The sequence below is a fragment of the Squalius cephalus genome (genome assembly GCF_949319135.1).
Source record: "Squalius cephalus genome assembly, chromosome: 13".
In the NCBI taxonomy this organism is placed as follows: Eukaryota; Metazoa; Chordata; class Actinopteri; order Cypriniformes; family Leuciscidae; genus Squalius; species Squalius cephalus.
In genome coordinates, this window is record NC_137134.1 from 16342074 (window position 1) to 16358792 (window position 16719).

The window sequence follows — 16719 nt, forward strand, 5'->3', positions numbered from 1 at the left end:
GTGTTTGGGCATTCAACACGCTGAGGCAGCTTTTGTGGATAGTTCATGTTCCCATTGCGGGAATATGACTATCGCAGCGCTGAGATCGAGACTCGCTTACCTCAAGGGAGGTGCAGTCCCCTCGCCTATGCCCCGATCTAGTGTCTATTCTGCCTCGCAGAATAGACCTACTTCGGTGCATGACCAGGGTGATCTGAGGATTACCGTGAGGGCTTCCCCGTCGAGTCATCCTCCGCGGGCCCCTCACGCCTTACAAGCGCTGTCGCCATTGGGGCTCCTTAGTGAACGTCTTGGTCCTTCTCCGGAACGGCCAACCGTTTCCTTTGGGGCTCCGGCTGACGATCAGATGTCGATCGCAGCATCGGAGGGGGAGCTGTCCTCTGGAAATGACGACTCGGCTGCGTTGCCCCCCTCGGGGTGTGTAGCGTTGTCCGAGCCAGATCCAGAATGGACTGCTATGCTTTCCCGGGCTGCCGAGAAGGTCGGGCTTGCGTGGAATCCTCCACCACGTCCCGAACCTTCTCGGTTGGACGATTGGTTTCTCCGGTATCTTTCTTTCCGGAAGTGCATGAGGAGCTCTCTAGGACGTGGAAGGCACCGTATAGTGCCCGAAGCCGTTCTAGTGGCTCCTCACCCCTCGCCACCCTCGACGGTGAGGCAGCTAAGGGGTATGTGGATATCCCCCCAGTGGAGCGGACCGTCGCGATGCAGTTGTGTCCGGCGTCCGCTTCCTCTTGGCGGGGTTATCCACGCCTCCCGTCCAAGGCCTGTAAGTTTTCGTCCGGCTTAACGGCGAAGGCTTATAAGGCCTGTGGACAGGCTGCTTCCGCCCTCCATGCCATGGCGCTTTTGCAGGTCCACCAGGCCCAGGCGCTCATGGACATGAACGAGGGTGGTTCTGACCCAGAGCTCCTCCGGGAGCTCCGTGTGGCAACCGACCTCGCCCTCCGGGCGACGAAGGAAACCGCACGTTCGGTTGGTCAGGCGATGTCCACTCTGGTGGTCCAGGAACACCACCTTTGGCTCAACCTGGCGGATATGAGGGACACCGATAAATATTGGTTCCTGGATGCCCCTCTTTCCCAGGTTGGGTTGTTCGGCGACGCGGTCGAGAGCTTTGCCCAACAGTTCTCGGCCGCACAGAAGCAGACGGAGGCCATCCGGCACATCCTGCCCCGGCGGACCCCTGCTGCTCCCACCCGTCCGCCGGCCGCAGACCCTCCGTCTACTCGTCGCCATGGTCGGCCTTCTGCGGCGTCCTCCGCTCCCGCCAAGCCCCAGCAGCAGCAGCCATCATCCAGGCCTCAGCGTGGAGCAAGCCGCAGGAAGCCGACCCCGCCCGTCCAGGCCGCTGCCAAACCAGGAGGCAAGCGACGGTGCAAACGACCCTGAGACGGGCGGCCCGGAGGTGGATCAAGTTGCTCTTCAGGAGATGGCGAAGGCGCCACTCCTTCCCCCGGTGGAGGGCCGGGCGGAGAATCTTTTGTTTCCTTTTCTTTTTGTTCCGCCACTGACCCACGGGTCAGTGGTACCCACATTTTCAAAAAAAGAGCAATTTCTGAAACCTCTGGGCCCCAAGAGGGCGCGCTTGGCAGTCGACGACGCCGCCATGCCTTGTCACTCCCGAGCCCCTCTTCCATCGCCAGCGAGCAGCAGTGGCTGTGTTCCGGACGTGCTGTCGCCTCCTCACACTCACTCTGCCCTTCGTCGGAAGCAGGTATGTGCTGCACCACACACTCAGACCCCACTTCGGGCCGCTGTGCCGTCCGAGTCGGGTCCCTGCATTCCGCCGCGCTGCCCCACCCCGGGTACGTCTGTGGTGCCGTTAGTCCCGCTTGCTTGGTCTCTGGAAGCCTGGTTAACGCTTCCCAGCCCGTCTCGCTGGCTTATCCGTACCATCAGACTCGGCTATGCGATCCAGTTCGCCCGGCGTCCCCCTGCTTTCAAGGGCATTCTGTTCACCCGTGTTCTGGCAGACAGTGCCCCTGTGCTCAGGGCAGAGATCGCAGTCCTACTGGCGAAGGACGCGATCGAGCCGGTCCCTCCAGCCGATATGAAGACCGGCTTCTACAGCCCGTACTTCATTGTACCCAAGAAAGGTGGTGGGTTACGGCCAATCTTGGACCTGCGCGTCCTGAACCGGTCCCTTCACAGGCTACCCTTCAAGATGCTTACGCAGAAACGCATTTTCAAATGCATCCGTCCCCAAGATTGGTTTGCAGCGATCGACCTGAAGGACGCGTACTTTCATGTCTCGATTCTCCCTCGACACAGACCGTTTCTCCGCTTTGCATTCGAGGGACGGGCATATCAGTACAAGGTCTTACCCTTCGGGCTGGCCCTGTCGCCCCGCGTCTTCACGAAAGTCGCGGAGGCGGCCATTGCTCCCATGTGCGAGCGTGGTGTTCGCATCCTCAACTACCTCGACGACTGGCTTATTCTGGCCCAGTCGAGAGAGCAGTTGTGCGAACACAGGGACATGGTGCTCAGTCACCTCAGCCACCTAGGGCTTCGGGTCAACTGGGAAAAGAGCAAACTCACCCCCGGACAGAGGATCTCTTTTCTCGGTATGGAGTTGGACTCGGTCAACATGACAGCGCGCCTCACCGAGGCCCGTGTCCAGTCAGTGTTGAACTGCGTGAGTACGCTCAGACGCAGAACAGCGGCACCACTGAAACTTTTTCAGAGGCTCCTGGGGCATATGGCATCTGCAGCCGCGGTTACGCCGCTCGGATTGCTTCATATGAGGCCGCTCCAACACTGGCTTCACGATCGAGTCCCGAGATGGGCGTGGCAGAGCGGCTCGTGCCGGGTCCAAGTGACTCCGCACTGTCGCCAAACTCTCAGCTTGTGGTCGGACCCTTCGTTCCTGCGGGCAGGTGTTCCCCTGGAACAAGTGTCCAGACACTCTGTGGTCTCCACGGATGCCTCTACCACCGGCTGGGGGGCCACGTACAACGGGCATGCAGCTTCAGGTCTGTGGACGGGGCCTCAACTGCATTGGCACATCAACTGCCTCGAGTTGTTAGCAGTACGTCTTGCACTGAGCCGTTTCAAAACGCTGCTACTAGGCAAGCACGTACTGGTCCGTACGGACAGTACTGCGACCGTTGCGTACATCAACCGCCAGGGTGGTCTACGCTCCCGCCGCATGTCACAACTCGCCCGCCATCTCCTCCTCTGGAGTCAGAAGCATCTGAGGTCGCTTCGTGCCATTTACATTCCGGGCCTGCTCAACCGTGCAGCCGACGAGCTCTCACGGCAGCAGGTGCTACCAGGAGAATGGCGACTCCATCCCCAGGTGGTCCAGCTGATTTTCAGGCGCTTCGGGACCGCACAGGTAGATCTGTTTGCCGCCCCGGACACGTCTCACTGCCAGTTGTTCTATTCCCTGACCGAGGGGACCCTCGGCTCGGATGCTCTGGCTCACAGCTGGCCCCGGGGCCTACGCAAGTATGCGTTTCCCCCAGTGAGCCTTCTTGCACAGACCTTGTGCAAAGTCAGGGAGGACGAGGAGCAGGTCTTGTTAGTCGCGCCGTATTGGCCCAACCGGACCTGGTTCCCGGAACTGCTCCTCGCGACAGCCCCTCCCTGGCCCATCCCTCTGAGAGAGGACCTGCTCTCTCAGAGACGGGGCACCCTATGGCACCCGCGTCCAGACCTCTGGAAACTCCATGTCTGATCTCTGGACGGGACGCGGAGGTTCTAAGTGACCTACCCCCTGCGGTAGTTGACACCATCACTTCCGCTAGAGCCCCCTCTACGAGGCACCTCTATGCATTGAAGTGGAACCTGTTCGTTGACTGGTGCTCCTCTCATGAGGAGAACCCCCGATCTTGCTCGATCAGAGCCGTGCTTTCCTTCCTGCAAGAAGGGCTGGAGCGAAGGCTGTCTCCCTCCACCCTTAAAGTGTATGTTGCCGCTATTGCTGCACATCACGATGCTGTTGATGGTAAGTCTTTGGGAAAGCATGACCTGATCGTCAGGTTCCTGAGGGGAGCAAGGAGACTGAATCCTCCTCGCCCACTCTCTATACCCTCTTGGGATTTGTCTCTGGTCCTTTCGGCACTTCAGAGACCACCCTTTGAGCCTCTGCAATCAGCTGAGTTAAAAATTCTGTCCTGTAAGACAGTACTCCTGGTTGCATTGGCCTCTATCAAGAGGGTAGGGGACCTGCATGCATTTTCGGTCGACGAATCGTGCCTAGAATTCGGCCCGGATAACTCTCACGTCATCCTGAGACCCCGGCCCGGATGCGTGCCCAAGGTTCCTACCACTCCCTTCCGGGACCAGGTAGTGAACCTGCAAGCGCTGCCTTCGGAGGAGGCAGACCCAGCCCTGGCTTTTCTCTGTCCCGTTCGCGCTCTGCGTCTGTACGTGGACAGAACGCAAAGCCTCAGGACCTCAGATCAGCTCTTCGTCTGTTACGGAGGCCAGCAGAAAGGGAAGGCTGTCTCCAAGCAGAGGATGGCCCACTGGATAGTGGATGCCATCGCCTTGGCTTACGAAGCCCAAGGCGTGCCCTGCCCGCCTGGGTTGAAAGCCCACTCCACTAGGAGTGTCGCTTCTTCCTGGGCGCTGGCTCAAGGCGCCTCGCTGACAGACATCTGTAGAGCTGCGGGCTGGGCGACACCTAACACGTTCGCTAGGTTTTATAGCTTACGCGTTGAGCCGGTTTCTTCCTGTGTGCTCGCTTCTACTAGCCAATAACACCGAAGTTCCCGCTCTAGTGTCGGCTTGCTGCGCCACTCCCTTCCTAGGAACGGATACGTGCGCTTTTTACTCCAGTCGAGTTCCCCACTTGGCGAACCCTGTGAGTTCCTCCGCACCCCTTCGGCAGTCGGACGTTGAGGAGCGTCCGACGCCAGGCCTAGTGCTTGTATGCTTGTGTAACTTGTGCTAGGCTGGGTTCCATATGTGGTGATCCCTGCGGCGATCCCATATGTGTATTCCTCCACGACCAGCTCCCTGCGGTGAGCCCGTGTCTTCCCTCGGCAGAGTCTGCTCTGCCGTCACTGTCGGTGTAGTCTCCCCCTTCGGCTGGAGCACCCCAGTGACATTCCATATGTCGCACTGCCCCTTCGGCCAGTCCATATGTGTATTCTCCACATGTTACCTCCCTTCGGGCAGGATGTGGCTCCGCAGCGTTCTTTCCCCTGGAGAGGTACGCTTTCCCAGTGTTATCCAAGAGTTCCGCTGTGTGGGGTATAATGGAACAGCAGTTGAACTCCCTCTACGCAGGTCTTCCGCCCCAGCAGTTGGGGGTCTGAGAGTCTTGCGTAGGGCGCTGGATGTGGCAGCAACCGTGGCGTTTTCCATGGGATCCCAATTACGTCGTCACGTCGACGTTACGTCGAACGTGAGCGACTGAAAGGGAACGTCTCGGTTACTGTTGTAACCCTCGTTCCCTGAAGGAGGGAACGGGAGACGTAACGTCCCGTCGCCACCGTTGCTGACCATCGCTGCATGGCCGTCACAAATCTCGGCTCCTCAGCGAAAAACAATGTGTGCGTGCGCCCGCTTCCTGTTTATACCCGCGGGGCGGGGCGCGTGACGCGATTCACGCACGCCAACGTTCATTGGCTCGTTCTGTAGACACTCGAAGTTGATAGGGCTCCCTGAAGTGATCCCAATTACGTCGTCACGTCGACGTTACGTAACCGAGTAACCGAGAGTAACAGTAACCGAGACGGTTTCCCATCTCAGGGTAAGTCAACTCAGAGTTCAAGTTTTAACTCAGAGTTGGTTGAACCTCCTTTCTGAAACAGGCCCAAGGGCTGTTTAATGTTTTTATTATTATTATTATTATTATTATTATTATTTATTATCATTATTATTATTTTTATTATTAAAGATATTATCAGAATTTTCATGAGAGTCATGAGGCAACAGGATTTGCTGATCATTATTAATTGGTAACTACAAAATCAGCTAAAAAAGTTACTTACTAATAACTACTTTCTAATTGCTTGCTTAATTTCCAGATAATAGTTTAGCAAATATATCTAAAAGTTCTCAAAATAGAAAATGTGCTTAACTTATTTAGGGACTTATTCAAATTGTACTCTATTTATGGCAAGCTATATTTTTTCCCATTTTAGGATTGTTTTATTTTATTATTTTTTTATTGTCAGAATAATTTGTTTCCCCCAAAAGACAAAGCATGCAAATCCAGTTTCACACATGTTTTATGCTTCATCTCTTCTTACCCTTATTTCTACATAATTATGTCTTGTACAGAAGAAACATGTGAGCTTAAGTCAACCACATTCGGAGTAAAAAAGATCAACCCAGAGGGAAAAACTATTTTCAGAGCTGGAGAAAGTGTGGAGATCACCTGCACTGAAAAACACTGGATCTTTCAAACAAAAGAAACCATCAGATCATTTACATGTCAAGAGAATGGACAGTGGGATTATGAGCCTGTTTGTGCGGGTAAGATTATAGAGAAACACTTCTGCATTTAGTGCTGAACTTAATGCATGTTATAAAGCATAACAAGAGAAGCCAAGAGAAAGATTGAATAGTGATTTAAAAATGGTCATGTTAATTCTCAGTGAATTCACAAAATAAAAGAGATGATAGAAACTTGTTAAATAAAGTATCAGAGACACTAAGTATAATGTAAAACCTGAATTTATCCAAAGTTATTAATGAGTAAAATTTAAAAGAATAAATCTGACTCCACTCAGCCTCTCTCCACATGTTTTCTTTAAAAAATATTGGGCACGTTTTTCAAGCAGTAAATGTGTTATAATGTGTATGGCACTATTTTACATTATGCATTTACTTGTTCCATTAGCAAAGTGTCAGAAACCACGCAAGAATTTTATGACACTGTTAAAGGAGAAAGAGGAGTACGACAATAAAGAAGTTCTTAGATACAAGTGCATTGAGCCATACAATGAAATCCCAGAAGGACAATGGATCTGTGAAAATGGAGAATGGAGTGGAGCCTTTGTCTGCAGGGGTGAGCTAGAATTTATGAATCTAAAATCACGTTTACATAGTGGGTAAAACATTGACTAGATCCATGATGAACAACAGCTGGGAATGATTGTGAATTTAGTGGAACATTATCTGTATTTTTTTTTAACTATATATATTACAAACAACTCATGTTCACTGACAGTTACAATGATTAAGGGGACACTATAAAACACTGCATAAAATGGACTGAAATATGTCTGAAACTGTTACTTGTTTAGGTAAGATCTGCCCACCACCTCCTTATGTTGAAAATGGAGACTATACTCCCACGGGTTATGATGGTCAAGAGATCACAGAGGTGTATTACACTTGCCAGTCTCACTATGTGCTGAATGAGCGACAGCGATATCATAAGTGTGTGAATGGGAAATGGGAGACCCCTCCGAAATGTCTGAGTGAGTCATTCTTTTCCAAATGATTCTCTTGAATCACTCCCATCATGAAGTGTTTTGAACTTGTTGTGTAATCAGTTGTATGTTGCATCTTTCACAGAGCCATGCGAAATTACACCTGAGATTTTTGAAGGACACAATGTGGAACCCATCCGAGAAAAGTTCTATTTACCCCATGGTGAAAAGAGATATCCTTACTGTAAATATTATATTGAGTGGAGAAGACATATGACCTTGACATGTTCTGATGGGAAGCTGAACATTACACCATGTGAGTACATGTTTGTGCACTTTCATATGTGAATTAGTTGCGGTCACCAGGTTTGTCTGCAGCTGCATCTTTACCATCTTGCTAATTAATCTGATATTATAGACCTCTTTTGTTGAGGTTTCAATTCATGAAGGGTCAGTTACGGACAGCTTTACTGAATAGAAAGTTCAAAAGAACAGCATTTATTTGAAATAGGAAATCTTTTGTATCATTAGAAATATATTTACTGTCACTTTAGATCAATTTAATGCATCATTACTGAATAATAATTTAAAAAAGACCACAAACTTTTAAATGGTACTGTACATTCCTGTTGAATTAATTTTATGTTCACCCCCCCCCCCCCCCCCTCTCTTTTCTTCAGGTCAATAAGACATATAAATTGAAAGAAATGTGGATTAAAACACTGAGGTAAAAACTGATGGTATTTTGATGATGTTACTATCCACATTTGATTTATAGCAACACAATAGATTTTATGGTGCTAAATTTGAATGTGATAAAGACCCTGAAATGATTTTTAGTGGATAAGTCTCTGTGGGCATGTAAACTGATTAAAACAACAATAATGCCCACTAGTAACTCTGCATTTATCATAGTTTTCTGTATTAAGATCTGATGATCCCACAGATGTGAATGAAGATGGACAGACATGCTGCTGCAGGAGCAACACACACACACACACACACACACACACACACACACACTTGCTTGATATTTCAGTCTACTTGCTGATGTTACAGTAATATGACACTGTGTTAACACTGCTTTGGAATAAAGCTTAACTTTCAAATTATTACTCTGAGTTTGGTATTTATTATTATATATTTTTTTTACATTCAACTATTTTCTCCCAATTTATTTACATATAGGAGTTTAACTTAACCCCTTAACTGCAAGAAAATTAAAGCCAAAAATCTAAACAAGTTGTGTTCCAAATTTTAGGTTGATATCTCCAAAAAAAATTGCTTTTAGTAAGATTTTATGTGGGCGCAGTACCAAACTTTTTCACTTGATGGACAGCCAAGCTTCCTTACTGACCATATAAGGGCACCTCCATTTTCATATATGTTTTGAGTGATCTGAACCATGTATTTCCATAATTTCATACAATTTAAGAAGAATACATCCTATTCAGAAGTAGTATGGGTGGTTTGGCAGTATTTGATTTGATTTCAACCTCTAAAAAACACATAAAAAGAGCACATATGTGCGTTATAGCTCGCTGCCGCATCACAGTAGTAACAGTAGTAGTAGTAGTAGTAGTACAGTAGTAGTAATAGTAGAATCAGTAATCGGGTGGATTTTGAAGGCAGGTTAAGACTGGATTTAGATTTTTTAAATGTACTGTGTAAAGGAATACCAATGCTTTGTTTTTCAAATAATAATAATGATAATAATTGCGTGAATATTTAAATCTGTTGCATTTCGCAGATGGTTTAAGACTGGAGTTAGATTTTTTTTTTTTTTTTAAATGTACTGTAAGGGAATATTTATTTTTATTTTTTTCATTATGTTTTGAAAAAGCCATTACAATTATAAAAATGACATGTTTTTGGTGAGTTTATAATGTAATCACTTTCTCATAATGTAAAAATTGTTATTACATTATGAGCTCAAGATTTTAGTGCGTTTTGAGAAAATGATTATATTATGAACATTTTATTACAATAATAATGTAATACTTATTACATTATGTGCTGTTATTACATTAATGTGTAATAAATGCGTGTTGGCAGTGTGTGAACACAATCACCCTACAATGATACAAATCTCCCTTATCCCCATTAACAAAAGCAGTCTCATTATGCCGATTTGATTCTCTGAGCAGTGTGATGTCACACTGCTGAGGCCCCGCCCACGGCCGCTGACTGACAGTCCTAATCAGCCGGGTAATCCATCAGCCGTAAACCGAAGCTTCCCCGGGCTCTGCCATTGATTAGCAGACCCCCACCTGCTGTTAGCATTCCATTGACTCCCATTCATTTTGGCATCACTTTAACAGCGAATAACTTTACATCTGAGGCGTTTAAGGACTCCATTTGTCCATTATTTATTTCTAAAGAAACATGAAAATGTATTAAAGGCTCCATTACCTTGTATCTTACGTTATGGCCCCGTAGAAGCAGTTTTTGTAAAAATAGGCTAACGATTGCGTCATAACCACGTGACTCTCTGTCGCACAGTAGAGAGATTACCGTATAGACAGGAGGAGACGCTCGCAGGCAATCGGGGGGATGTGGAGGCAAAATGACAAAAATATTAATCAGAATACTTAGCAAAAGTTGCTCCTGCTCCTAGCTCATGGACACCTCCTACTCACGCTCTCCATCTCTGCAAGTTTCAGAAGGGAATGATTCAGATTTCTCTTGGCACAGCTACTAGAAGACAGACGGGTTGCTCACGTCACATCTACGTCGTCAAGCTCAGTTTGAGTCTGCGCAGTACGCTCAGCCATCAGGAAGTGAGTGCTTCTATTGACTTCACTTTTCTCCGTTGAAGTCTATGGGGTCGCTGTGTCCATTTCTTTTACTGTCTATGGTTTCTGCCCTCAGAATGAAATGGTATTAGAATGTTATGGCAATTAATTTTACTTCATGTAATGTTTGTGCTTGCGTGATAACAGAGATTAGTATGGAAGTAAAATAATGGCAAACGTTTTTGAAACAAAAAAGCCTGTTGAATTGCACTAGCCTACTTGTAAAAAATATGCATTGCATTAACCATGCTTGCATTTTAATGCATTGTATTTTTAGGGCTTGCATTTTTATGGCCTGAAATTCAACATGGTTGAATATTTAAGCTGTGTATATTTCAATTCAGAACATTTCAAACACATTTTCATTATAAAAAATTCAATAATCAATATTCACAATGTGGAGGTACAAATGTATTCTTTTGTGTTTATATTTAGAAACATTTCTATAAATCAGAATCTAAGTAGTAATCAAATGTGTTAATTTACTACCATCTGAACATGACCATCGACATTTGAAATCTTATAACTAATTAATAGTATTTTTCATATAATATTTTGCATTAAATTGTTCCTCTAGGAACAGTTGAGTGTTCCCAACCAACAAGGAACTTGCGATTTGTGAAACTGTCAGATAAGAAAACTGTGTTCAGCAACTTTGAGATACTGAGATATATGTGCAATAAACCGTACAATGAAACTTCAGGAGGAGCTTTGATGTGTCAAAATGGAAAATGGAACGGAACATTTGTCTGCAAAAGTGAGTCCCCACAAAATCTTGCATTCACATTTATTTACCCAGAAAACCCAACTATCTATGATGATCCAATCCCAAATGTGGATTATGGGTGCATCAAAAAAATGTATACATGATACTATATATATATATATATATATATATATATATATATATATATATATCATACATACAATGATACAGCTGTCACGTTCATGTCTTGTTTAGTTCATAGGGGTCGTTTACACTGAAAACATTTTATTCGTTTTGGCTGTTCATGTACATTTCAATGTGCACGTTTTTGAAAATTATATTGTTATTGTCTTGGTGTAAACTACAAAAACGCAAATTTGTGAAAGCGGTGACGTCATGTGCATGCGTTTTTTCAAAACGATCCCCATTCACACTGATCCAAGAAAGCGATTCAAAATTGTGCCAGGCCAGTAGTTGACGATGTCGGATTGTAACAAAAAACTACGTACCTATAAACTGAACATCTAATACGCATGTGCAATTGCACGACATCACCGGTTTCACAAATTCACATTTTTGTAGTTTACACTGAGACAATAACCATATCATTTTCCAAAACTTGCACGTTGAAACCCGTTTTCAAAAGTTTGCATTTACAGGCCTTAAAAACGCCAGTGTCGTGTAAATGAATGGTATCGTGTAAATGGACCCTTAGGCCTAGTCCACACGTACACGGGTATTTTTATAAAGTTTTTCCTCCTCCTTTAAAAAAAAACATTTACGTCCACATGAGAAAGATGAGAAATAGTCCTCATGCTATGTCTGTAATTTATAGCAAACCCTCTAGTATTAATTCGATCTCAAACAGATTTATTAAAAGAAGTTATTACTCCACCTCGTGCGTGATGTCATAAACCAACATGGTTGAACGACCACTTTGCAACACTACGGTTTCGGGAAACAGTCGTGACTAGCTAGTTGATTTATTCAACGATGCGTCATACTATGGAAGTTAAGCAGCGAGTTACGTCGTCGTACGGGAAAACACACCCCTATTTGGCTGGAAGATGTGTGTTCAAAACGTGTAAAGCACAGGTAGTTCCAGTCAGTTTAATCACCGTTCTGTATTAATGTGCATGAAGCGCAATCACACACACACACACACACACACACACACACACACACACACACACCAGGGTTATTATAGTTTTGCATTTTTCATTAGTTTTTATTTTTATTTCGTTTTGACTTTTTGTTTTCAAATTCAGTTTAGTTTTAATTAGTTTTTAAAGTAGGTTTGCTAGTTTAGTTTAGTTTTTATTTTTTGAAAATGCTTAGTTTTAGTTTAGTTTTTATTAGTTTTAGTGTTAGTTTTAGTCTTTTTTTGTAATTTGGGTTATTTGTCAGGGGCAAGATTCAAAAAAGTCGGAAAAAGTATTGTGTAATAATAAAAACATAATACAATTTTAGAAAAAAATTCACACCCCATTGAAATTCCTTTACCTCTTACAAAATCCACACGCTGTACCAAAAATCTACACATCTTCTATACAGAATTCACACCCTATACAAATACCACAGCTGTACAATTTTCACACCCTATACTAAATTTACCCTATGGGGAGAGTGGGGTGATTTGTGCCAGGGGGGGGAAGTAGTTTCACCCCTTGTTTCTGGAAAACCATAGAAGAAATTGGTCATGTGACCACATAATTTTGAAAAGCAATCACTTTTACTCATCCTCCAAAGAAGAGAGACACATGGCATGAGAGTTAAGCACATTTTAGTGCAAAAAAACAGTTTTTTCCCTTTCAAAGTAAAATTTCTATGATTAAGGTTTTTTGATTGTAGTGTCTGAAAAATTATAGACAAGTTTGAAAACATTTCACACATGTTTTAGTGCTTTAGTAGGCTACACAATGAGTCTATACAGTTAGCATGATGTTAGCTCTTAACTGCTGGATCATGCTAGTTTTTCAAACTTGTGGGTCCGGGGTGATTTGTGCCAAAGGGCCTGGGTTAAGTTGTGCCAGATCCAGACCACCTAGACCTACATACTCACAGGGGATAATCTTGAGAAGTGAGGAGATGGGCATGCCTCATCATTGTTTGACTTAGGCCTTCCTGCTATTTGTTTAATTTAGCTAACACTGATTTCAGTTTTGAGTTTGCACTACATTATTAAAGAGAAGTTTTATTCCGTTTTTAAGTGGCCTATGTCACAATAGTATGTTTAGAAATTAGCCTAGTCACTTTATTCTTATATGTTACATAATTGACAGACAGCGCTATGTCAACAGGCATCTACTGCCAAAGCCTTTTTGCCTGAAATGAGTCACAAATATCATATATTGTGTTGCTATGGTGCTCTAAATGGTTGCTAGGGCGTAGCTTGATAGCTTCACAATGATCCTGAGAGACTGATTGGTCGTCTGAGTAAAATGAGCCCGCCCCCTTGTCTCTATGACACTGTGATCCAGAGTTATGTTCAATACAAAATCCCTATGCAATTGACCATAGTAGGAAAAACGCATGCTATGGTTTTCCAGGGTGACAATATCTAAAATAAACCTTAAATGAGTAATTTTGTATTGAATTTGTCTTGCTTTCATATAGCATTACAGTTCATAACATTAAAATGTTCTGTTTTACTTCAGAAATCACTGGCACAATTTACCCCAATGTATTCCCCTAAAGGCACAACTTACCCCGCACCAGGGGCAAGTTGTGCCATGAGACCACTTTTTCCCCAAAAGCTATATTTCTGAAACTATTTATTTCAGATCCAAAGTTATTGTTCTCAGGGATGCACCACATCCTGAAATATATGTACATCGTTAAGTTGAAGGAATTACTGCCATGGCCTCACTTTAAAGTCACTTTGAGTAAAAACTGGCACAACTCACCCCACTTTCCCTACAGTCAATAGCCTACTCATCTGGATTGAAGCAGCAAACATTAAGTGTAAAAGTAAAAAAATGACATAACATTATTTAATATTTGAATCAAAGCTTATATAGTGTTTTGACATCGACAACCACAACCAAAAAGTGCATTTTACCTCAAACTTGCGACTAGTTAACTTTCTAAAAAAAGGCGCAATCGCTTCTCGGGTCGACATTAACACACTGACAAAATTATATTCAGAATTTAAAATATTTTGATACCACTTTTTAATGTGTGATTGTAAGGTGTTCACGAGATACAGATACTAACCTTTAGCGAACTTGCTTTCAACATCGAACGAACACTCGACTCGTTCTCATGGAGACGGTGTGCACGGAGGGGCTGTGTGTGTGTGTGTGTGTGAGTGTGTGTGCGCGCGCGCATGTGAGAGACGCATGAGTGACAGAGACGGAGGGAGAGCAGGGAAAGGAAATGCAGCTGAACGAATACGCTGCGTGTTTTAAATAGCGTTAAAAAATGAAAGACCTTGACAAAGACGAAAACTAAGGACATTTACTCTATAATTTTATTTTATTTTAGTTAGTTTTGCCAAACACACATTACAGTTTTAGTTAGTTATCGTTTTTTTGTAATGCCTCGTTTTTATTTTTATTTCAGTTAACGACAATGTTTTTTCCCACCTAGTTTTCGTTTTTTCGTTAGTTTTCGTTAACGATTATAACCTTGACACACACACACACACACACACACATACAGACAGTCACTTGCACTCAGAGACTGGAGATCATGCTTTGACCAGAAACATTCAGGAGCACAGAAATTTGTTGTCAAATGCTGCCCCAAGACTTTTATTAGTATAATCGCGGACACTAAATGCTGCTCAAAAATGTACAGTATATGAATGTAATTTTTTTTTTTTAGGTGGGATCTGTCCACCACCTCCATATCTTCAACATGGAGACTACAGCATCATCAGTACGGAAAAAGATGTGATTACAGAGGTATCGTACACTTGCCAGTCTTACTATGTGCTGGACAAGCAACAGGAATCTTATAAGTGTGTGGATGGAAAATGGGAGACTCCTCCGAAATGTCTGAGTGAGTCATTCAATTACAAATTAATTCTCTTTTGCTTTTTTGTAAAAACAAATCTCTAATTGTTTTGTATTGTTTTTCACTGGACGATGTCTCTGTCATAGGGCCTTGTGAAATTGATGACATAGTTGAGAAGTACAATCTACAGCTCCCTACAGAAAAGGTCTATATAACACATGCTAACACGTATAGGCTTAACTGTACGGCTGGATGGAATACTGGAAGTGAGATGAGAGCATATGTGGACGTGTCGTGTTCTAATGGGTATCTTCAGATTGACAAAAGTTGTGAGTAATGTTTCTCATTTTCAGTCTGAATTAGTCATGTTGGTGTTCTGGACATTTATTTATGATTTTTTCTTCTTCAGGTGATTCACAAAATAACTGAAAATAAACTAGAGTGGTAGTTGAGGTGGTAGTCAGTTCGATTTTAAGAATGACTTCTAGTATTTACTTTCAGATGTTTTTTAGCACTAAATGTTGATATATAAAATGACTACTGCAAACCCAAACTGATGAATATTAAATATTTTCAGTGGCTTAATAATGTAAAAAATCAGCAATTTTTTTATTTTCTTCCCGTATTCTTGATTTTCCTTTTTGCCTGTTATATGGACTATGATTCTGGATTGTCCCAAAAAAGCTGCATTTGGATGTTCAACGCAAGTCTCTGAGCCATTCGTAATAATCTTAGAAACTGTTTGTATTTATTATCTTTAAAATATTAATTTAATGACCCTACACATGTTTAAAACCTACACATATTAAAAACATGTTAATAATTATAGTGACTTTGGTGTGTATTTTAGTTCAACATATTTCTTGCATTATTTATGCATTTTGCAAACTCAGCTAAAATAAGTCACCTTTTCAGGATACTGTATTTTAAAGATAATTTTGTAAAATCCAGATAAACTGTACTGACCTTTATTGGAAAAGGTTTAAACAATGTTGTTCATGCTTGTTTACTAAACCTTAACAATTATTGCACATGCACCAGTGAAAAAGTCCTTAAGACACAAACAATTTACAGAGAACTGAACTGAGCTGGATGATGACATCATTTCTTCAGAACTGCTTTATAGATAAAATGAACTAACTTAATAATTGATGATCTTTACAACAGAACTGAATCGACACAGAACTAAACAGCCAAAACGGACTGCTACTGTTGATATTGCCAGCCTGAGTTTCCCAGTAATGTTTCCCATTCCTAATCCAGTCTGACTTCTGACCTGTAACGCTGCCTGGATCATAATCATACACTGTTCGCTCATTGGCCAGAGGAGAACTGGCCCCCGACTGAGCCTGGGTTCTCCCAAGGTTTTTTTCTCCATTCTGTCTCCTGATGGAGTTTTGATTCCTTGCCACTGTTGCCTTGGCTTTTGGCTTGCTTAGTTGGGGACATTTAATATTCAACAATATTATTGATCTGCCTTACTTAAGGTGGATGATGACGCAATTTTCTTCTAGAAACAAACTTTGTTGTATTATTTTCATGTTATCACTGTGAAGCTGCTTTGATACAATCTGTATTGTAAAAGTGCTTTATAAATAAAGGTGACTTGACTTGACAAGTTAATATACAACTTGAGAGGCTGTTCATGTCCAGTTTCTAATTATGTGCAATAACACCAATGAGTAGGCAGCATTAATGTGGCATCTTCCTCCATTGACAGCCAAACTAAAGTAGCTGTGTATTTGTCATGATCCCAGCCTTTGTTTCTCTTGCTCTTGTGTTTCTCTTGTGGTTTGTCAGTCATTGTTTGCTGTAACACGCTCCTATCCTGAGCTTCTTTATTTGCCATGGTTCCCTGTTTTTGTTTCGTTAATAAAAATTATCTTATTTTAATAAACTTATTCAATTAATAAAATGATGT

At 43.4% G+C, this 16719-nt stretch overlaps 2 protein-coding genes across 4 annotated transcripts in view; both read left to right on the top strand.

Moving 5' to 3' along the window:
* The window catches only part of LOC307170186 (verrucotoxin subunit beta-like), a 157011-nt gene that overhangs the window by 44443 nt on the left and 95849 nt on the right, over positions 1 to 16719 (top strand). The window contains exons 4-9 of one of the 3 annotated variants that reach the window (XM_079891235.1): positions 6241 to 6435; positions 6803 to 6970; positions 7209 to 7385; positions 7483 to 7653; positions 8018 to 8064; positions 8284 to 8449. The exons of 1 other annotated variant lie outside the window; for it this stretch is intronic. In XM_079891235.1, coding sequence (XP_079747361.1) covers positions 6241 to 6435; positions 6803 to 6970; positions 7209 to 7385; positions 7483 to 7653; positions 8018 to 8025 — 719 coding nt within the window. In that variant the 3' untranslated portion in view covers positions 8026 to 8064; positions 8284 to 8449. Of the gene's footprint in view, positions 1 to 6240; positions 6436 to 6802; positions 6971 to 7208; positions 7386 to 7482; positions 7654 to 8017; positions 8065 to 8266; positions 8450 to 16719 lie in introns of those variants that run through there. One more of the 3 variants, XM_079891236.1, reaches the window with a different exon arrangement.
* Positions 10530 to 15572, top strand: LOC307170194 (complement factor H-like). Its single transcript, XM_079891252.1, has 5 exons — positions 10530 to 10535; positions 10710 to 10889; positions 14667 to 14843; positions 14945 to 15127; positions 15208 to 15572. The coding sequence occupies exons 2-5, from the start codon at positions 10805 to 10807 to the stop codon at positions 15225 to 15227; spliced, it is 465 nt and encodes a 154-aa protein (XP_079747378.1). The 5' UTR covers positions 10530 to 10535; positions 10710 to 10804; the 3' UTR covers positions 15228 to 15572.

Bases quoted from the DNA above. Each gene is read 5' to 3' on its own strand.
- LOC307170194 (XM_079891252.1), top strand. From the start codon at position 10,805: ATGTGCAATAAACCGTACAATGAAACTTCAGGAGGAGCTTTGATGTGT. The intron at 10,890-14,666 runs GTGAGTCCCCAC...TTTTTTTTTTAG, and splicing joins CGGAACATTTGTCTGCAAAA to GTGGGATCTGTCCACCACCT. The intron at 14,844-14,944 runs GTGAGTCATTCA...TCTCTGTCATAG, and splicing joins GACTCCTCCGAAATGTCTGA to GGCCTTGTGAAATTGATGAC.